The sequence below is a fragment of the Halichoeres trimaculatus genome, unplaced genomic scaffold (assembly GCF_033239565.1).
Source record: "Halichoeres trimaculatus isolate MK-OKI-2021-1 unplaced genomic scaffold, fHalTri1.1 fHalTri1_scaffold_17, whole genome shotgun sequence".
NCBI classification, from domain to species: Eukaryota; Metazoa; Chordata; class Actinopteri; order Labriformes; family Labridae; genus Halichoeres; species Halichoeres trimaculatus.
In genome coordinates this window covers 3,112,764-3,135,617 of record NW_027437195.1, presented here as the reverse complement: position 1 = coordinate 3,135,617, position 22,854 = coordinate 3,112,764, and the positions used below count along the sequence as shown (strand labels likewise).

Sequence of the window (22,854 nt, the reverse complement as noted above, 5' to 3'; positions counted from 1 at the left end):
AAAGGAAATCCCAAAAAGACTGTAGCTGAAGCTGCAAATGTTTGCATCTTCAGCGCTAAAAATCCATGCAGAAGATGGAAAAAAAGACTAACCCAGAGACCTTGTAGAGTGCTGCACAGCTTTCTACATGAACCCAGCTCATTTCATTCAGTAGAGCCGCTCAACCTACTTTTTCATGTTCTCTCAACTGCTGTATTTTTTATATTACAGATAGAAAAGCCTTTTATAGAGATGACTAAGCTTTGAGTTAGCAAACAGAGCTCTTTCTGTGGTAGTATAAGCTGGGGTTGCTGGAGTACAACATGCTTTAATAACACAAAGAGAGGAATTCACTGCAGGAGCAGTTCCATACAACAGAAGAATAAGAGACTGTACGATGTGTATTCTGGTCATGATTAGAAAGCTGCATTTGATGATCTGAGTGGGCTGAAAACTCCTGAATTTATTTCAGTCATTGACACATAAATGATCAATCTGAGTGTGTTGAAGTGCAGATAAGTGATTAGCTTGGTTTAAAGATGACTCCAACATGCATGGAAACTAGGGATGTTCAATACCACTTTTTTTCTGACTGATACCAGTACGAGTACTCCCTCCCGAGTACTCACCGATACCTAGTACAGATACTACTAGTGACAGATCCTTTTAAACAAAGAAAGCACAGTCACTCTGCCATTGAGTAAAAAAAAAAAACACAAACTGGGTTTATGATTTTTTTGTAACAACATCCAGAGTTTTACTTTTTTTAAAAAAAAATAAACAGGAGTGCAAAATACAACAGTTAAACCGTTAACTCTTCTGGTTCATTCATGTTGTCTCAACAGGACCTGACGCACATTTGCCATGGTGTTAAACCGCAGCAAGTAGCGGCAAATACTGGCAAGGAGGACATACTCGATGTAAGATTTTTTTGCCTTGAGTATCAGCTGTTGGTATCAGCAGCCTTCACGAGTACAGATACCTTCATTAAAACTGAATAAAACCTGGTATTGGCCTGATAACAACACCAGTACTCGCCCATCCCTGATGGAGACAGACACTCCTGTCTGGAGAGAAAGTAATTCAAAAATTTACATTCTGATTAACAATAAAGTACTGCCTAAAGAATCTGGGATTTTTAAAAAGACAGACACTGTTAAAATTTTCAGAGTGATGAATGAAAAACATCAAAATTGTTAAAAAAAGAAAGACATACGTAAAAATATTGCTTACGATGAACATAAATGTTTCTTATCCCTTAAAAAGAGATTCTCTTGTCTAGTCGACTTGGCTGTGTCAAGCTTTGCAAGTCAGGACGAGGTCTGAGTTATTACTATCCTGTTCAGTGACCCCCTAAATGCTGAGGCTCTATCACAGGCACATGCTCAAAGAAATTTCATAGGTTGGTCAGTATTCTGGTTTAGTATATTGAATTCAAGTTGTTGCTGTCTTTGGTTTAACTGAATCAGACTGATGGTCAATCAGCGAAGGCATGTGGACTTTAACCTGTGCAGAGAGGACAGAAGACCTGCAGTGCTCAGTGTAGCCATTAGCCAAACTAGGCAAGCCAATTTGAGTTAGTGTTGAAAAAACATGCCAAGTTTGACTGTTTTCAGACAAAGACTGTAAATGGAAGTCATCTTGCTCGATTTAGAGTGCGATCATTGCAAAAACTGCTGTTCCTGGTGGCTAGCTGCAGTACAGGTCAAAATGTCAGTCTCCCCAGTTATTCCAGAAAAGCTGTGGTCAAACTTTTTTCTTGTTTTTTAAGTTATTTTTGGGGCTTTTTACTCCTTCAATAAGAGAGTAGAGGACAGTGGTTAGAGTAGGAAAGGTGGTGAGTGGGGAGTGACATGCGGGAAACAGGCTATGAGCTGGATTCAAACCCAGGCCACCCGCTTAAGGGCGAACTCTTGGGGGCGCGACCTAAACTGCTAAGCCATCAGCATCCCAGCTGTGGTCAAACTTAAGATGCAAATACACCTGGTAAAATGTTTCTCACATCCATATACTTTGGTCATATGAAGATATTATTGGGCTGTGTTGTGTTCAAGTTCTGAAAAGTACTTTTACAGGTTAAAAGTGGGGCTTTACGTCATGTTTACTGATGATTGACAGCTGATGTTTTTATGGAAATAGCAAGATATGTCATGGAGGAGAACCAAGAGGAGAAAAAGAAAAAAAACGTTACCTGGCTTCACTCAGATTCTCTTAGAGTTCCTCACAGTCTTTACAGCACAGACTCACAATGGGGCGCCTCTGACAGAGGTATTTTGGCTTCAAAACCGTACGACATTAAAAGGCGGAGCTACACTGTCCATTTTGTATACGTTTTCTTACTGTTACCTTACCTCAAAAGGAGGCAGCACGTCAGAATTGAAATTTCACTGGTGAACAAGTGACTTTGTGGAATCCCTTTTGATCATCTCATGTTTAAATATCATTCAATGCACTGATAAGATATGTACACAGAAAATTTGACACTTCAAAGCAGTTTAAACATTTTTTGGTGTGTAAGAGTATTTATAAAGATGGTTTCAGAAACTCTGTCTGCATATCAGGCAAAGCCACATGGGTATTAAACCAGAGGCTTAAAAGCCGCTGCTCTACATCCTTAAAATACATTTTCAATGAGCTCGTAAAAAAGCTCCTTCCTGTTGAGCCCACCTGAGGATGCAGAGGAGTTTCCTGAACCAAGAATTATCTGTCTCTTTGCTCTCACCCTTCACATGAAAAACACAAAGTAGATCATGATCATTTCAGGAAGAACAAGAAGTACTGACACAACTTGTTTGACAAGAAGAGGTCAAGTTATGGACCGGATTCACTCACCTCACCAAGTCAGTCATACAGGAGCCAACCACCACCACATCCAAAGCCTGCTCCGTCATTATCTGATGATGAAACACATTTGTTTTATTTCTATAGTGACAGTAATCTTTGTGATTCATTCCAAATAACTTTTTGATGACGCAGGAAATGAAAATGTCTCACACTCGTCCGGCCTTTTGGGTGAAACCTTTTTATAAACAACAACAGAATCAAAAGAAAAGTGGATCCTTCAGGGGCACATCAGGCAAAATATGCAAACTAGTTTCCCAAAAGCATCAAACAATAAATCACTTGATTTTATTTATCTCTCACATTAGCATGAGCTGAAACAAGAGGGAAGGTAAAAATAGAGCATTCAGTGCTGGCTGAGTTGGACAGGTTCCAGCCTCATTGGGGGTGGAGGGGGGTTGTGGGGTATATCAATGCTACACAACGTGAATGTACCGCAGCCCAGCAGAGTCTATAATTAATTCAATCCTCGGCTTGTATCAGAGCTAATGCTAGTGTGTTAATCTCCTCAAATCTCTGCCTAGGCAGGGGAAGATTTTGAAAGCCTGGCCGCTGGCTGCAGGATGGCTCAATTCTCTCTCCCACATCTTGCAGTATATTGTCTCCTCTCGGCAGGCATGGAAAGCTAACCCAGAACTCTCAACGTCTCCGCTGCAGGATAATATTATGAGATCTGCATTGTCCTACCACTTAAAGCATCAAGGAAACCTCTCAAAGTTCCCCCTATCAAGACTTGTTAAATTCAGGGCTAAGTTTTCATCCAGTGGTTGATGGTCTGAGAGTTTGTCCAATGTAATGGTGTTATATCTTTACTCATAAACTATATCTTTACTAAAGGTTCTGCTCAGCCTGCAGGAAAACAGTACATATGCATAATGAATGAATTAAGAGATGATTTAGGATTTGACTCCCTCATATTTAAGACTTGAACAAAGCATGCTCTGAAAAGACTGCACTGGAACGATTCAGTTTAAATGCAAATCAAATTTGCACATGGAGAGTTCAGCAATTTAAACTGAGCCATGAGCAAATTTCAAAAGACACTGGGGTTGGATCCGTTTTAAATGTCTTGTTAAATTAGATATTTTGTTGTTGTCAGGTTTGGTAGTGAAGAGTTCACTTGATTAAGATTGTTCTAACTATAATATGACTGTTCCAGAAGTTTGGACAATGGCTATAATCAGCAAAACACTCATTTTACCCCAAACCCAGCATTTTTCACTAATTCCTAATCTTAAATGTCAAACCATTTAATGACACACATGAGACAACTCTAGCTGTTCGTTGTACTAATTACACAGCTTCTTGTCAAAGACTGCAGAAAAAAAAACAAGTTTCATGACTACTCGACATAGTTAATGATAATAAAAATCTGGTGGATACAAATCAATCCGTAGCAGGTCTGGCTGCACATAATAGAGAATAGAATATATATAGAATAGAATATAGAATATTCTTTATTGATTCCCCTTGGGGAATTTTTTTTTTTGCCACAGCAGCTCACAAAAAAGTGCAGTAATGCAGTAACAATAAAAATAGAATAATGATAATAGAATATAAAATCAAAAATTTGAAGAAATATAAAGAATTTAAGAAGTATAGAAAAGTAGAAAAAATATTACTACGGTGTTTACATTTTTATACAGGAGTGAGGAGGAGAATGACATCTTGGATATAAGATATCTACATTAAACATGTTATCTTCACAACCATACATGTTTTCAGTGCTTTCCAGATTGTGTGGTCCTTTAACTTTTTTTTCTTTACAATTTGACAGATAGATACACAGATACACACACAGATACATACATGCACGCTTTTCTAAAGTCATATATATTTATATATATTTTTTAGTTTGTTTGTAATTATTGAAATTATTTTTTAAAATAAATTAGTCTATTACCTGTGTAGGTAAATACAGTTCAGTGAGGGAGTCGTATCAACACAGCCTTCAGCATTAAGCTCAGCCTTTAGGCTATAGATTGCACTTATTCATAACCTGTTCAAAACTTTGAGCTTGGTGAAATGATTACTGAGGCTGGTAAGGCTTTTGTATGTACTCAAATACTCATCAAAGTATGGTTAACACATTTACTAAATGCTGAGTGGAAGGTACTGCATCAATAGGTCATCCAGCTTCTGCACAACATAAAAATTAGTAAGTGTAAATAAATGCATAAATAAAATGCAACGTTGTTGGCTCTGTCAGCAGTATGGCATGAATCTAGTATCCAGTAATGCAGATACATGATGAATTCATAGCTGTCACACAGGTGCCATAAAATACTGATAGTAATTTTACTGTAGAGAAGCTTTGTGTTCAGTCAATCATTCCCACTGTGGGAGCATGGTGGTCTAAGGGACTGTCCTCAAAATACTCAAAAGAAACACATATGGGTTATATTAGAAGAAGCCTCACACCCAAAACACAAACTCAGAGACAGTATTGTTGAGAAATGCGTCACAATAATTACCTTTCATTCAAATTCGCTTCTGCAGAGTGAACAGCTTCACCCAGGTGACGGCCAAAGTGCACAGTGACAGCTGCATAACGCTGCAGCGATTGCCTTACATTTTTTGGTCACTAATTCAAAACAGAAGAGTTCAGAGTTCCTTGAAGTCGTTGTGGATAGTATTTAGACCCATAACACACTATTAGAGTAATATATTACAGGTAAAAAGTAGCTCTAGGAGGAAAAACTCTTTTTGAAAAAACAGGCATTATCTTAAGCGACCCGAAAAGGGGCTTCCGTAGGACCCAAACAACATTTTCTCCAGGAGCATGATAAAACATCCAAACATTGACTTCAACGCTGAAATTGTCTGTTTCCAGAGTCACTCAGGTACCTGAAATGACACATTCTGTTTTACTGATAAGTAAATCAAAGAAAAGGTCGTTTTGCATAAAAATATAAAATCCAAAAACTGACAGAATTTAGAATTTATTCGGGGCTAAGCTAACGGTGGCTAACGAAGCTAAGTTTAAAGATAATGTTTTATGTACTATTAAGGCTTCTATTACATCTAATTACTCATTCAGCCTGAACGGACGAATGTTTTAGCTCACAGGGACATCAGTCGATTAACAAAATATCATTTCGATAAAATCCAGTTAGCCTATTTTAAAAGAGAATATGATGTGAAGCAGTGTCTTAACGTCATATACATCAGTTTAACCCTGGCTTTGCTTGAGTTATCATGCGGCAACAAGAAGCACAGAGGATTTTAAACCCACTTTATGTTCCACTGCTGTTGTCAAGACTCACATTTCACTCAAACCCGGGCCAGAAAGTCTAATCGGTTTCATAGGAATCTGACTCTAGCATGCATGCAAGTTTTCCACTGTACCAGGAAGTTGCTGTCACCTGCATGGTGTAGCTTGATGCCTTTTTCAGTCATGAGTGAAAATCTCTTTTGCTTTGTAGGAATATGGTTTGATTGACGACATTAGAGCAAAAACTAAAGTGTCGCTGTCTTTTCACAGACCCCTCAGAGTTGAGAAAATGAACAACATGTCCCCTGAGGTTGCTCTGCACCGGATCTCACCTGAGCTGCGGCCCTTACTGTGCAGTGTTGTGCGAAACGGTCGAGTTGGACTGGACTCCACCAACTGTCTCCGTGTCACAGACCTGAAAACTGGGTGAGGAATGGATGGGAAACCCAAGTTATGTCATGACACGTTTCTGATAAGTTTTCCTTGTCTCTAATCTCTGACGTCTTGATTTGGTCCTGTACATACGGTGGTATTCTTTTAAACAAAACAAACTCAATTCTCATCATACTTTCCTTCAACGGACCGATGTGCCATTCCTTGTCTGACCGATGTGTCAGTCCTTTAAAGTCTTTGCAAAGGAAAATGTAGCAAAGCCTGTCTCTGCACCATGCTGTGAGGCTGCACAGGTCGTTGCAAAATTATCAGAATCATGGCTGGAGCTGCACTTATTTTGTAAAGGTACAATGTTTCGTAAAGAATTGTTGTGATCAAGCACCCAAGTGCTGCAGAAATAATCCATCACAACAAAGTGTGTCTTGCAGTTTACTCTCTTCCTGGTTAAATTTGAATGCAAGGTTAACCATTAACACTCACCATGAAGCAAATCACAATAAGACTATGAGTTTTGGACCATAATTTGCAGCCCTAACCTACTGTGGTCGTGGCATCAGGCATTAGAATTAAGACTGTGGATAGGTTGTGTTGTTGCCATTCATCCAGTCTGCTTTGGTATGTCATTGATAGACATTAGTTTGGATTTGAGTGTTAACCAGCTAAGAATTCCTTGCATGAGGTTTAATTTACCTTTTGATTATATGAGTTATTGCAAACATATTCTTAAAATCATTATAAACTGCAAAGAGAGGATAATCTGCTAGAAGTGAAGTGAAGTTTAAAGAAGGAGTAATGGCAGTAATGGCTTGTTAGGAGCTATTTCTTAGCATTTTCAGTGATTCCTTTATGGTTAAGTGTATGAGTCTTCTGATTTATGCTTCTGATTTATAATAAAAAAGATTAAAAGTTATTATTATTATCATTAATATTATTGTTACTATAATTTGCTTTTCACATGCTTTTTAGAAATAATTCTCAAAGATAATACTTGACACCATGCTTGCAAATTGCAGTACCAGAGTTTTAAGATGAATTATTATTTCATGCATTGATACATTGACAAACATGCGCCTGGAGAGTTGCATTTAAAGTTTTATGTTAGCAAAGTTTTATGTCATTAGCATTTGATCAGCAGTTTTTTCTATGTTATCTCCTTTGCAGACTTCTGTATTTGACTAAGTATGTTGCTGTTTGTGAAAATGATGACATCAATACTAAATTGATTGAAATTCTAATGTGTTATTAATATACTGCCAAATAGTGATACACCATTATCAGCCGGGCCAACTTGGCACTGATATTCAGCATTTTGAGGCATATCTGTATCAGTCTTTTTTTAAATCTAATATTTAGGTGAAAAGGTTTTGTTTGCAAAAAAAAAAAAAAAAATCTATTATTTTTTTAAGTTTTCATTTTACTTAATAAGACATGCCGCTGAGCCTGGGAGCTGTTTAATAAACATGTGCTTAAAGCCTTAAAACAAAGTTAAGTGTTGGAGTTTTTGTTCAGAAGTTTGATGCCAGTATTTTCACTTTTACTGTGAATAAATTTTGGTTCCATATATCAGTTATTGTCCTCCTTGACTACTAATTAAAAATCCATACTGGTCTATCTCTGTTGCCTGTCAAACTACAGGACATCAAGTTGGTTTTATCAGTGATAGTTGATATTTGTTTGATGTGAATGATTTTCTGAAAAAAAAAGAAAAGCTTTTTGAGTTCTAGCTGCTGACATTTCTTTGGCTAAGACCGATCCCATCTTCTTTGACTCCCATGTTAAGGTGCACGTCTTTGACTCCTGGTCCCTGCTGTGATCGCTTTAAACTGCACATCCCGTATGCTGGAGAAACACTGAAGTGTGAGTTTATCAACCTTTCTTCTTTTAATTTAACTAATCAAACAAGTTCACTCTTTGCTGCTGGATTATTACCTCTATTTTTAGTTGAGTCCTGCATTTATAACTTGATCTTAACTTTAAAGGAAATAATCCTCGAATACAAAATAACAAACTGTTGTAATTTTTAAAGGTGCTTTGTCAAAGCACAGCTTTAGTATTGAAGACCTAAGGGGCTTTCACACCATCATTGTTTGGTCCAGACTTTTGGACTTTCCTGTGTGGTCCGAACCAAAACAGTCGGTGTGTAACCTCCCTGGACTCTGGTCTGGACCAAACAGCCAGATCTTGGTTTGACTAAAAGAGGTGGTCCCAGTCCAAACCAAACGTGACCACGGTCTGGTTCATGCTCAGAGTGAAAGCATTATTGTGAAAAGTTGTAATCGAATTTCAATTTTCAAAATGCATCTATGGCTGCTATTAAAAAACTAGAAGTTTTATGTTCACAGACCTTGAGGGAATTAAGTAACTTGTACTCGTTCCTCTTTAAAACCAGAAAAAGTCAATCTGCTGGTTTTTCCGGCAAAAAAATCTATGTAAGCTATAGAGATCCATACAGTGGAATGATTGTGGCTGGCATACCCCTTGTTCACTTTATTCTGTGTAGTTTTTTACTCTGACTGACAACTGGAGGTCAGGACAATTTCAATTTTCCTTTTTCTTTTTTTAATAAAAAAAGCGAAGGAAAGAAGTGTTTGAATTTTGACAGTTTCCTTTGACATGTTGGTCATACTATAGAAGGATTTATTGCTTGTGTTCAGTGAATAATGCAGAAGATAACACCCTGCATGCTTAATTGCAATCACAATATTCATCCAAAAAAAATCACAATTCGATTATTTTCCGAAATAGTTCAGCCGTAATGACTACAGAAAAAGACAAACGGTTGCAGTGGCAAAATGAGCTGTGGAAGCACACAGAGATGAAATTCCTGTTAAACATTTGGTCATATGGTTTTATAAGTTCAGCTGAGGCATTTTACCATCAGAGAAGCAAAGTTTGGAACTATTTTTCAACTATTGACTCATTGTAGAATTACTGTTTTATTAGGGGAATCAAGTGGCTTGAAGAGTGATCTCACTTTTATTACTGGTCCAAAAATGATCACACTGTTCAGCATCAGTGTCTTTTTCTGATGACTAGCTACTGGATATTTTCTATAACTAATGGATGATCTTAAATAAATCAAATCAAATCAAATCCTATTTTTTTTGTTGCACAACCTGCTATTTGTGTAAATAACTTTGAGTGGACACATTTTGGTGAGAGCCTGGTCTTTGGCAGAAAGCATTTAGAGGGTCTAGAAATTGCTATTGAATAAATATAGAATAGAATAGAATAGAATAGAATAGAATAGAATAGAATAGAATAGAATAGAATAGAATAGACTTAAAGCTTCAGAAGGCTTTGTATTTGCAGTTACTGAATAAGTCGTGAGGTCAAAAGAAATCAAAAGAATCCCTCAAGCACAAAAAAACAACATGAATTTTTTCCGTGGTGAAATAATGAGTGAAATGGTTACAGCCAACATGCTGCAGTTTGTGCCACTGAAGTTTTACTGGAAGGATTCTTCCCACTGAACCAAGAGCCCACATCAGACTCTCTCCCTGAGCATCACGCCTGAAGAGCTCAACTGGAAACATCGCTGGGTGTTGTTAAGTGATTACAATCATGGTTTAAATTGAATTCAACTCAGTGTTACTGGAAATGTGGTGACTCACCAGCCCCACGTTGGGCATGTGTTTACACACGTCTTTGAAAGGATACCATCAGTTAGCCTCTTTCAGCTCTACGTGGGCATTTCATCACTCACTAATTGTTTTGGAAAGTCAAATTAATCAGGAAATCTTTTAGTCATTTGGATGGAAATGATTGCTTTGTCTCCAGCCTTTCCACTTAAGAGCATCATGAGTATGCTTGTTGCAGTGATGTTTGCTGTTATAGCTTGTGGAAAACATAGCGCTTATTATTATTTCACAACAACAACAAGAATGAATAACGTCACAGTTACAGTTTCCTGATAAAGACTCAAGCTAGATCCTTCATAGTTAGATCAGTGAAACAACTTTTGACCTGCAGGAAAGTTTGTTGTCTTGTAAAGACACCTACTTTGCTTTACAGTTATCCAAAGAAAAAAATCTAAATAAAACACCTGAGTAAAAAAACATCAATAAGCTGCAGCTGACAAGGCTTGAGTCTGCAGTTTGAAATGAGACATGATGTTTTTATTTAGAGCATTAGGATCATCAGGCTACATGTGGCTTTGCTTGGAAAAAAAACTCATAGTATCTTTTGCATGGGGAAGTTGAATTTGCTTATTTTGCAGTTTCTTTCTGAATTTCTGTTCAAGCAGAAATGCTTGTGGACAATATCAGGATACTGTAGCTCTTCAAGTAATATTTGAAGTTTAAGAATATGCTCCACAGCTTTGGAGTTTCGAACACACAGAAGTGTTGAAATGCCTGAGTGGCTGTATTTAAGCGCTGTAATTTAATCATTTTAAGTATTTTTATGAGCGTTTGCTGTCATAGCATGCCTTGAGGGAATGTTATGTGCTTTTCTTCACAGGTGGTTTGGTTTTCATGGAGTTATGTAAAAAAAACTATAAGATAAGTTTAGCACACCAATAACTTTATGTGTATTGCACCTGAGGATGCATGGTATAATATCTGCATGATGTCAGTGTTCACAGATAAATAAGGAAGTAAATTGTTGATATCTGCAATTATGAAACATTTTTCCTGATATGTGCAGCTGATAAAGTGATCTGTAAACTTTGTCTGCTGTATGGAAGTGTCAGTAACAGATGGCAGAGTAGCTGTTTGCAATGTTTGTGAAGCACAGATTATGTGAAGAGGAGCAAAATGATACTCCTTTAACACCACTAGTTTATTTGAACATCTCAGGCTCTGTCATCCTTGGATTTGGCAGCGACCACCCTGAGGTGAAAAAGACAAGACATCACTGGCTTCATACCTCTTTATAAACAACCTCTAAGTGAGATTCAGGCTCATGCATGCTAATGTTTTACTTTGACTGGTATCAGTATCAGTAACAGTTAGGGATGGGTACCTTTCACATTTATAATATCAATGTGTTTAATAATAAATATATATGTTTTCCAATTTCATATACCTATTTATGAGGTTAAATTTGTGCCATCAGAAACTGAATTTGAATTAAAATATTGAATTTGAAAAAGCATGATGTGTAATGAAATTTAATGTTTTGAAATTGAATTTATTTTTTTTAGTGAATTATTTTTTTTACTTGAATTCAATTCACAAAAAGTAAATTCAGTTTTAAAATTCAATTTCAATTCAGAGTGGTATGCCCGTTACGTCATCTTGTGCCTGTAGGGAGACTAATCGAACAGATTCACAGACCCCTCTACATGTCCGCTAACTGTTAGCTGTTGTTAGCACGCCCTGCGTTTAGTTCACAAATATCACACAAGGGATGTAAATTACACTGTGACAGCATTTCTACAAATATAAGTTGAACAATACTATGTATACGGCTGATTTAGTGTTACAAATATTTGTCAGAAGTGCTTTTGAATTGATTATTACAGGAGTTTGATAACTGTTTAGAATGGGGGGCAGCCATCTTCGATTGTCAACTCGGAGGGTGGTGAGGGGCGTGTATGAGATTTCTTTCATTTCTATACCGGTGTTGTGCCATATTCTGCACCCCTCACGTGTAATGCACCCCCTCCAGCAGAACGCCCATTGGAAGCATAGATATAGAGCATAGACTGTAAACGCTCACAGCCTGAGGATGCTCGTCTTAAAGGGCCAGTCGCCGTACATGGCCACCAAACGTAGCTCATGTGGTCAAAGTCATTTTCTGTGTGAATATTTATCCTCCCTACAATACAGACTTCTTTCAGTTTTTGTTCATGACTTGCAAGTACACGTGGTTATTGAATCAACCACCTTTATTTTTATTTTCTGGCAACCTCCCCAACAGTCAAGGTTAACAATATGGCATATACTCAATGATGTCAAAATGCAATAGCCTGTTTACTACGTTTTCTTCCCTTATATTTGAAAATGTATCTATTTTTTAAGTGGTGCAGTGAGAGACTTCGTCTGGTCTATATCTATGCTTCCAATGGGCATTTGGCTCGAGGGGGTGCACTTCACGCGGGGGGTGCAGAAAATGGCACAAAACCGGCTATCCCTTTTGGGGTTGTGGGGCGAGTGCAGGAGCCTATCCCAGCTGTCACTGGGCGTTAGGCCGTACCGGTCGCAAGTCAATCGCAGGGTGACATAGTGGACAGACAACCACGTGTATTATGTGATTTCAAACTTGATTATTCAACCGCTGGTGTTCAGCCATCGTTGAACTGACGATTGTCCCGTTTAGGGGAGGAGGAGTACAGGGTAATGGGTGTAGGGGAATCTGTACTCGATTAGTCTCCCTACAGGCACAAGCTGACGTAACGGTCATGTCACTTTGAATTTAAATTGAATTTTAAAACTGAATCTGCTTTTTGTGGATTGAAATTGAATTCTGTGTTTTTAATTTTAAGTTAAAAAAAAGTTGAATTCAAGTTTAAAAAGAGTTGATTTTTCATAGGCAAAATACAAATTCAAGTTCAATTAAAAAAATAATTTAATTAAAAAAAGTAATTCATTTTCAAAACATTAATTTTCAGTACACATCATGCTTTTCGAATTCAATATTTTAATTCAAATTCAGTTTCTGATGACACAAATATAACCCCATATCTATTCTTCAATATATAACATTGCAATGCTGTGTCCCTGTGTAAAATCGCCTACACTTTCAGTCCCTCACAGTCACAAGGATGCAGTTTGGTACCTAAACATGGTACCTTTTAATTTTACATGAATCGGTACTTTTGACAGAATTCGGTCGGTACCAATAAAAGTACCTAATTTCACACCCATAGTATCAGTATCAGCCAAATGAGAGTGAAAATATTGGTTTATCAGATATCTGCAAAATACCATCACCCTGCATCCCTTAAAGTACCTTTAGCTCGTCCAGTGCACTTCATACAGCGACATGCATAAGGCATCAACAATACTCTAGAGCAAAGATAGATGCAGTACAAGCAGTCAGACTAAATAAACAGAAAATGAACATTAACATATGAAAAACAGTTGAAAATTTATAGTAAGCAAAGTAAAGGTAAAAAGTGTAACAAAGTTATGAGAGCTTGATCATGTATTGCTCCTATTTCAAAAAGTTTAATGTAAAACAGAGCTGGACTTGGTTCTTTATAATGTTTAGTTTCTCACATACTCAATCTAAAAATGAACTAGACGTGTGACTCTGACCTGAATGACTTGATTGAGGCCTGGATGACTGCCAACATTCACAGACAACAATGCATCCTATAAGCAAGTCATTAAGTCTAACTTAACTCTACTGATCTCTACACTCACAGTGAAGTTATTTGCTGAATATACACGTCTGTGGTACAACTGCCGTCGTTTTAAAGAAGTCTTTAATTCAGTGAGACATGAAAGCTGCATCCCGCCTCCAAATACAAAACAGGCCACCGGCGCTCTGGCATGGCACGCGACATCTCTGCAGCTGTTGTTCTTCTATACGTACAGCTTCCTGTGCTCCGGCCTGAGGAAGAATGTTTGTTAAATCAAGGATGCAGGGCCGCAGGTTGGGTCTGTGCCAGTCTTTGAGCCTGCTTACAGTACTGGTGGCGTGCAAAAGCAGGGCACTTTTTCTACTGAGCTGAGTGCTATAAATGCAAGCCTGCTTCTTCTAATAAACTACTAAGGCTGGGTCCTATAAACAACAACTCATGGCCTTTGTTGTTGTTCTTAAAATATTTTTATAACCACTATAAATGCACAGCTAACAAAGAAAAGTGATACCATGATTAGACTGAGTCAGGTATTCCAACATAAAACTCTTTCTGAGAAACCTTTAGTACAGTTCATTTCATCTTACCTAGTTGTTACTACAACTTATTTATTTTCTTATTTATCTAATCATATTTTATATTTTTAATTGTTTTTTTTCTCTTTATATTGCTATCTGATTTAATTTTTATATATAATTTTAGCTTGTAGATCTGACTCAGGGAGATATGCACAAAACTACAGATGTACCTGTACTGCCTTGTACCTGTGCAGATGGCAACAAACTTCTATTCTATTCTATTCTATTCTATTCTATTCTATTCTATTCTATTCTATTCTAATGCAGAAAGAGTTATTATTTAGAGTTATGAGTAGTTAATGTGATAGATTTATTCTCTTCTCATCTTTTACATCATTCCTGGCAGTGTCTGCGGCACATATGGGTGTGGAGTCGTACACACGTGCATCAAGGCTCATAAATTAACTTTATCAGTGAACTTTCCAAACAGATACACAGAGAACATCCTCTCGTTCCCTTGTCTGACTCTCCTCCTCTGGAAAAATGCTTCCATATGTGCAAGTATGTCCTTGTTGCCGTTGCTGGAACAACAAAAAGCAGAACAGAACAATCTCACAGCACACAAATAGAGTTGTGTAATGTAGTATAAGAACATTGTGAGCCAGCCCAGGAAATGAATTATGTGATCATGTTGTGATGTCTGGTTCTTGCCGGAGTGACAGGGATCTTCAGCCTGCAGTTACTTTTGTATCTCACCTAAACACACAGGGTCCATTAATGCTTTGCTAAAACCAAACCTCACTCCAGCATCACTTTATTTGTACTTATTTATTAAGATTCAAAAAGAAAGACCTGGTCATGTTTTAATGTGGCTTCTGTGGTAAATGCCAAGATCACTCATCATTACTGTGGGTAATTAAATCAAATAAAAATACCTCAGAGCTCCACAACATCTGCATATCAGGTAGGGTCTGCAAGAGTTTTTGTCACTTGTTAGTAGTCACAACATCTAAACTGGACTCCTCCTCCTTGGCTCAGTGCCAGCAGTAGCACACACCCACTGCCTCCAACTGAAGCTATGCGAACACACCCACTAGCCCATCAACCACCTATAGCATCGCGTTTCTACATGTTGGAGATGCAAGAGCTGTGTATCTGATTTGCCGTGTTAAAACAAGCTAATCACTGGTATTTGACACATACCTGGTTAGCGGAAAGCCAACACATGTCACTCTTTGTTGTGTTTTTTTTTCTCCGTGCTACGTCAACTATCGTAGCCGCTAAGCGGCTACAACACATAAAGTCACCTGTGCATTAGATGCACTGTGATTGGCTGATATAACCACGCCTGCTCTCCCCCAAGAAACGTCCTGGCTCACATTTAAAACAATATGGTACTGGTACCCCGTACCTGGCAATCGGTACCGGTACTCAACGATACAAATTTTTGGATCTTTTTTGTGTCTATATGGAAAAAAATATCAATTTGTTTGATAATAAAATAGATTTTTTTTTTCAATTATACATATTTATTCTTCAATATAGATATCTGCAATGCTGTGTTCATGTCCAGCATGGAAGATCGCCTACTCTTCCTCTCCCTCACAGTCACAAGGATGCGTTCAGGTACCTAAACATGGTACCTTTTGGTTTTACGTAAATTGGTACCTGGTACTTTTGACAGAATTCGGTCGGTACCTGAAAAAGTACCCAATTCGGTACCCATCCCTAGTCCTGGCACAACTAAGACATCAACATCCAGGCAGAGGAGGGGGTTGAGGCAGACACAGACGCTGACACACATGTACAAAGGCCCAGAGGAGACGGCTGGGCAGGATCATTCCTGTAAAAGTTGATATTTTATTTTTTCAGGAAAATTCAGCAAACTCTTTGAACCGACTTAAAAGGAAGATAAATACAGTAAAGAGGACTCACTAACTTATTGTGTTCTCTGTTTTGTGGTTGGGTTTTGCTCTTCAGGGCCGCCATACTATGCATTATTTGTACACCATGAGATTTGTGTTTCTCTTCAGGGAAATACAGATTTATCTAAAACATGTAAATGATTTCTTTTTAGATGAAGCTGTGGTTGGTTCCCATCATGTGTTGTGGTCTGAAAGCCCACAGTGAATCCAAAGGGAGTCAAATCAAGTAATCCGCTGTCTCTGTTGTCTTTTAGGGGATATCATATTCAACGCACGGTATCCTGAATTGCCACCAGATTTTATTTTTGGAGAAGATGCAGAGTTCCTCCCTGAGCCTTCAGAACTACCAGTAAGTATTAAAAGCTCTGCACGCACTCATGTGAGAATCACAATGACGTTTTCCTGGAAGTAATTAAATGCTTATTTCAAACACGTAAGATGTGCTTTATGTTACGGTGAGCACCAGAAACAAAGACACTTCACCACTAGTTGAGACCAGGTCTTTCTGTTTGTTTCCTTTGTTGAGTGGTTCTGTGCGTTGCTATGCTGAGTGAATATAAATGTCAAACAAATGTGTTAAATTCCCGATCAAAACATCACAGATCCACGTAGCCGGAGGGGGTTGAACAAGTGCCACAAACACCTTTTTGAAAACACTCTGCAGCCATCATGGGTTCGCTGTGTTGCATAGCTGAAAATGTTGCAATAATTGGCAGTTGTTGTATTTCATTACGACATAAAGTCGCTCTTCACTTTATTGGTTATCTGCGAATCAGATCGTCTTCATGATGCTTTGACTCAATTTCAAGCCAAGTCCAAACAAGATCAAACTTCAGTGCAGTTTTTTTTTTTTTTTTTCTCTTGAAGCATAGTCAATGGATGATGGGTGTTATCAGCAGCTGGTTACTCAGATTGAGGTCAGGTTTGATGATTGGGTAAAATATCTTGCTATAACCAGGAAAATTGAGGGAGAATAATTTTGGCTGTTGTAAATACTTTAATGTCTAATCTGAAATCTTGGGAAGGGTTGTGGATTGCATCAGCACTGTCTGGTGCTGTGAGGGGTGAGGCTTTAACGTCTGTTTGGTTATTAAAGCTGCCAGGCCACAAAAAGTCATTTCAACAGATCAGATACTCTGTGTGCATGTGATAACCAAACTTGATGTCTCTCATTAACTGTTACTCAAACTGTGACTAACTTATTAAAGGAACAGGCCAATCATCTGACAGTATTTTATTGTTTTTCTGCAGAAATATTTTTGACTTTTTTTGCAGTGCCGTTTGAACTTAAGATGTACATGTGTATTTTTTATCTCAACAAAACCCTCCTTTGATTGGATTTCAAACAGATATAATAACATTATCTCAAATGAGAGGAAATTAGTTTACTGGTCCATAATAAACAATTGAGATATTTTTGGGATACGAGAACTTGAAATGATTTAGCAGAGGAATCTTATTCACTGTTTGTAGGATCTACACAGGCAGAATGAAGCCAAAGATGTACTTGCTGTCAAATGCCCAATGGCGGCCTCTTGCACACGTATATAGATGCATGGACCCAAGGTGCAGTGTGTGTCTTTGAAAAGCATTAACGTAGTAGAGGCAGGGCAGCTGTGGCTCTGTGGTGCTCTGAGTCGTCAGCTCGAAGTCCGAAGAGATTTAATCCCAGCCTCTGAACTCACATGCAGATGTGTCCTTGATCAAGACACTGTTCCTACCCAGCCACTAAGAGGGTCACAAGCCAGGGTTCATTCGTGCCAGTCCTGAAGAAGAAGAAGAAAACGAAATCGAAAAGCAGAAGAAGAAGGAAGGTGGATGTGACAGAGGGACTGTTGCGTTTCAGCCTCGCATTTACACGGAAACGACGTTTCAGCTGACCTAAAATGCAAACTTTAGAAAATGGCCTCCAGAGTGGGATTTTTCTGAAACGCTGCCGACACCTTTGCCGTGTAAACAGTTAGCCAGCGTTTTCAGTGGAAACACTGACGTCACACTCCACTTTGCGCAAGCGCATACAACTGGACAACAGTACTGTTGTTAAAATCGTTGTGGACTACCATGTCGTGCTTATGCTGCTGAATCTGCTGAATCTGCTGAATCTGCTGACTGTCTTTAACAAAATGTGCACCTGTTGCTCCACTTTTGCACTTAGTATTCCCCAATTCACCAGATGAACGACTCATCTCTACTTTGGTGGAGATCTACCAAAAGCTGCTTCTAGACAAGACAGTTATAGCGCCAACTACAAGCCTGGCATGCTTACTACAGCGTTTTCAGTCCCTTTTCGTTTCCGTGTCACACAGATTTTTTTCGCTGCATTTTTGCGTTTTCAGTTGAAACGTTTTAGTGTAAACGAGGCCAGAGTAAACAGTTGGGCATGCTTTAGTGGACTTGCCTCACCAACTGCCTGTGCCTTAACTTCCTTGATCTCAGAATTTACTCAAGAGTAACCTCCTGGTGTGTTGCCATGTCTGTTGTTTACATCTCACACATGTGGTTTCTGCATATGGCCTGGGCTTTTTTGGCACCCCTTATGGGGCACATGTAGTGCAAGGTTGAGTTGACTTACAATTACACTCACACAGAAACACCCTGATGCATGTATGAAAACCAGACCATCTACATCTTTTGATGCTCAAATTGACCTCATCAACTGTCAAGATTGTGAGAGGTCAGCTGATGTCCTGGGTTTCCTGTCAGGTGTATGGTGTTAGTCTGACAATAATCTGTGGCAAAAGACTTTGGTTTGGTGCGAATTTAGAAGTTTAACAGCACTTTACTTCAACTCACCCCATCAAGTGGTTTTTCATAAAGAACTGATTGCCAAATCATTATCATAGAAATCCTGTTTGCAATTTTAGATGACAGTGGTTAGCAATGGTTAGCGCATTGGTTAGCTGTAGCCTCACAGCAAGACGGCCACCAATTTGTATCCCAGTTTGGGCAAGGTGGGCCTCTCTGTGTGGGGTTTACATGTTCTCCCTGTGCACGTGTGGGTTCTCTGACAGTCTAAAAACACGCTTGTCAGGTTAACTGGTGATTCTAAAATTTCAAATCTAAGAGGTGGTGTGAGTGTGAGCATGAAGGGTTGTCTGTCTCTGTGTGTCAGCCCTGTGATTGAGTGGTGACCAGTCCTGAAGGCAGCTGGGGTAGGCTCCAGCCACACACAGAACAGTGTAGGTGGTAAAACATAAATGAATGAAATGTGCTAAACCCTTATGTCTGGGGCAACAAAAAATTAAGCAACTTTTCAATACAATTGATACAAAACCATTATTTTCTAAGTTAAGCATAAAAACACTTTGGTTTTAAGTTTTGGAAAGGTTGTATTTAAAAGCTGGTTTTATTGTTACCAGTTTCTATTTTAAAGACACAATAGATCAGTGGATCAACCAGCAAAATCAGTGATACTCATCACTTTTTGGGCTGATAGTGATCTTTATACTGATGTCTGTTTCAGTGTCTTTACAGGAAACACTGGGCTTTGGTAGTGGTTCAAATATATGGTTTGTTTTAAGAAAAAGTTATGATAAAGAACTGAATGTTGGCCATCTGAGACTTTGGGGGAGTTTTAGACCTTAATGGAGATCAGCTGTGTATTAAGTCTCCTCTCACTGTTGCTGTTAAGGCTGACTTCCTTGCAGTTATCCAGGGCTATTTTTGCAGCAGCCTAACACGGAGAAGCTAAATTCCCCTGCTTGTGTCAGAGTCTGGGAGAAGTGCGGGTAGTATTGCTCACCGTCTCACAAATCCAGCTGTGCACATAAGGGGAAGTACCTCTGCTGAGCCAGTGCTTGGCAGCCCATCGCTTGTTTATTTTTCACACTTATATTCCTGCGGTGTTTTGCTGTTCTGCTCTCATAATCCTTCCTCGCCTGTCTCTCTGCCCCGTGTCCCTCCTCTCCTGCTCACTTCTTTTCCTGTATGTTTGCAGTAAGTACAGCCCCCTCTAACTCTGTAAAACACAAAATTCCCAGTAATTCCTTACAGTTCCCCCAAAATCCCCCTGGTAAGTTTTACCATCAGCCCTGACCAAATTAATTCTCAGTAACTCCTAATAAAACAACATGTCCAGCTTTTGGCAGACATCTTTTTTGATCACTTCTGCAACATTTTCTTTCTTTATTGAAACAAAATAATTTGATTCTGTTTATTATTCCAAAAAAACAAAGAGTGTTATTCCTAGACTTTATGTTACATAAAACCCCCAAAGAGTCCCTGAAGGCCCTCACAAGCATTACTTTTCTAGTCTTTGTTATCCAGTGGGCGTAGACATTAGGCTAATTTTAGGTCCTCTCTCGGTGGCAGGTTGAATTCTTGATGTCTCAGCAACACATTACTCTTGTTTACAGCAGGCCAAGGGTATCATTAGCTCCTCTGTTTAGCCTTGTGTTTTTCTTTGCTGTCACCAGGCCCTGAGTAGGTCAGTTTTTCATGCCTCTGTTTAGACAGAGAAATGTAATGCTGTTGGAAAAGAAAAAAGATCCTTCACATCGTGATGAACATGCTGAAAGTCTCTTTTCTAGAGAAGTTGTAACCAGAAACACAAAAGACATCAACTTAGACACTGAATCCGGTGAAGTTTTGTTTGTTTTTTTCCTTTTTTTTTTACATTTGCCGCTTCAAACATGTAGCAGTTGTCTCATATAATATGTTGTAAAATTGAAACATACCAGTTTTAGTCTGCATACTCTGCTTAAATAGTTTGAATTAAAAGCAATTAACCAAAATACTATAAAATACACTCTCTGGCCAAAAAAAAAGTTGCCACCAAAAAAAGGTCGCACACTCTAATATTTAGATGGCGCGCCTTAAGCTTTGATTACAGCACGCATTCACTGCTGCATTGTTTCAATAAGCTTCAGCAATGTCACATGATCTATTTCCATCCAGTTATTGCATTAACTTTTCACCAAGATCTTTCATTGATGATGACAGAGTCTAATTGATGTCAGTCACCAATCAGTGAGGCTAACTGGGATCATACTTGGACTTTAAAGCAATGGAAAAAGGTCATGTGGTCTGATGAGTCCAGATTGACCCTGTTCCAGACTATTGGTCCATCAGGGTAAGAAGAGAGGCAGATGAAGTGATCTCCCATCATGCCTAGTGCCAACTGTCCAAGCCTGTGGGGGCAGGCTGTGATCTGGGGTTGCTGCAGTTGGTCAGGTCTAGGTTCAGCAACAGTCTGTGCTCAAAGAAGAGGTCAGATGACTATCTGAATATACTGAATGACCAGGTTATTCCATCAATGGAGTTTTTCTTCCCTGATGGCACGGCCATATTCCAAGATGAAAATACCAGGATTCATCAGGGTGAAACTGTGAAAGAGTGGTTCAGGGAGCATGAGACATCATTTTCACACATGGATTGACCACCAGAGTCCAGACCTTAATACCATTGAGAATCTTTGAGATGTGCTGGAGAAGGCTTTATGCAGCAGTCAGACTAGACCATCATCAATGCAAGATATTGGTGAAAACACTGGATGGAAATAAATCTTGTAACATTAGAGTAAGCTTATTGAAACAATTCCACAGCAAATGTAATATTAGAGAGTGTTTAGAAGTGTGGTTATCCAGTGTTATTTGACCACAAGTCTTTGTAGCAGTTCTTCTGGATAGATGCAAATTGTGAATGTTACAGTAAAAGCAAAAGTAGTTTCATTTAGCCCATGATTGTTTCCATTGAGCAAAGAGACGCTCAAAGGATGTCCTTTCAAAGACACTTGTGGAAGTCTAAATTTGGTCTCCTGAAGGTGCAGACTATTAATCCAGAAGACGCCTTTTTAGGGCGTCCACTAAACATCCATTTATGATGTATGGAAACCTTTGTCCATGCCGGACCTTTAACCAGCATACCCCCCCCGTTCCAAAGCCTTGTCCCTAACTGAGCTGTTGTCGTTGCCGATGATGTCACTGCGGCCATTTATTCATTCCTATTGTTTTGATCCTCCTTCTAGTTTCTGTGTCTAGCTGTAGTCCAGTTTCTGAAGGTCGTAGAATGTTTCAGTTGCTTCATTTGATTTTCTCAGCAGCAGATGGTAACTGTAAATACAGACAAAGGCGTTATACATTTCTACTTCAAAACTGCTGCTGAGCCAAATGAAACTAAAGAAAAATTAATCTTTACAGGAAAACACATCACCATTTAGGAATGGAAACAGGAAATGGAAACAATCAAAAATGTATTGCTTTGATCCAAAACTGTTTAGAATGAGATGTCTAAAAAAGATGTTGAAAGGATGTCCTTTGAACGTGTCATAGGGCTGTGGGCTCACTCACTCACTCACTCCTGCTCAGACGCCCAAAAAGCTGATGTTGAAGTGTTGAACTGCATATTGACGCCCAAGTAGGGTCATTGTTAGACGTCCAGATAGTGGACCTGATTTGAATGGTGTGTAGACGTCCAGAATTAGTCTTAGACCGACAGACATCATATTGACTTGATGGCACTTGATGCATCAAACGCCTAATGTTTAGTGGGCAGATAAAAAAAAAAAAAAAAAAACTTCATGTCTTGATACAGACAATAGCAAATTTGTACATTGTACAGGCATAGTTTAACTCTAAAGTACCTCCTTATCCTGCTATTAAATTCCTCAGCCAGAGCCATGGTCTTTTTCATACATGGATTTAGTCTCTGATGTCACTCATTGCTTATGAAGATTATTTCATGTAGCCAAATGTTGACAGTAACCATGTTGGAAATTCTGACCTAACATAACTT

The 22,854-nt window shown here is 38.7% G+C and overlaps 2 protein-coding genes across 3 annotated transcripts in view; one reads left to right on the top strand and one right to left on the bottom strand.

Annotated features, from left to right (window-relative positions):
- rbks (ribokinase) overlaps positions 1-5,453 on the bottom strand; it is a 53,859-nt gene extending 48,406 nt beyond the window's left edge. For both annotated transcript variants that reach the window (XM_074691966.1, XM_074691969.1), the window contains exons 1-2: positions 5,295-5,453; positions 2,812-2,873 (exon numbers count right to left, since the gene is read on the bottom strand). In XM_074691966.1, the coding sequence (XP_074548067.1) occupies positions 2,812-2,870 (59 nt within the window). In that variant the 5' untranslated portion in view covers positions 2,871-2,873; positions 5,295-5,453. The remainder of the gene's footprint in view (positions 1-2,811; positions 2,874-5,294) is intronic.
- Positions 5,454-5,549: 96 nt separating this feature from the next.
- The window catches only part of babam2 (BRISC and BRCA1 A complex member 2), a 128,640-nt gene continuing 111,335 nt past the window's right edge, over positions 5,550-22,854 (top strand). Inside the window, exons 1-4 of the mRNA XM_074691965.1 lie at positions 5,550-5,663; positions 6,305-6,460; positions 8,208-8,284; positions 16,377-16,471. Of these exons, the coding sequence (XP_074548066.1) occupies positions 6,324-6,460; positions 8,208-8,284; positions 16,377-16,471 (309 nt within the window). The 5' untranslated portion in view covers positions 5,550-5,663; positions 6,305-6,323. The remainder of the gene's footprint in view (positions 5,664-6,304; positions 6,461-8,207; positions 8,285-16,376; positions 16,472-22,854) is intronic.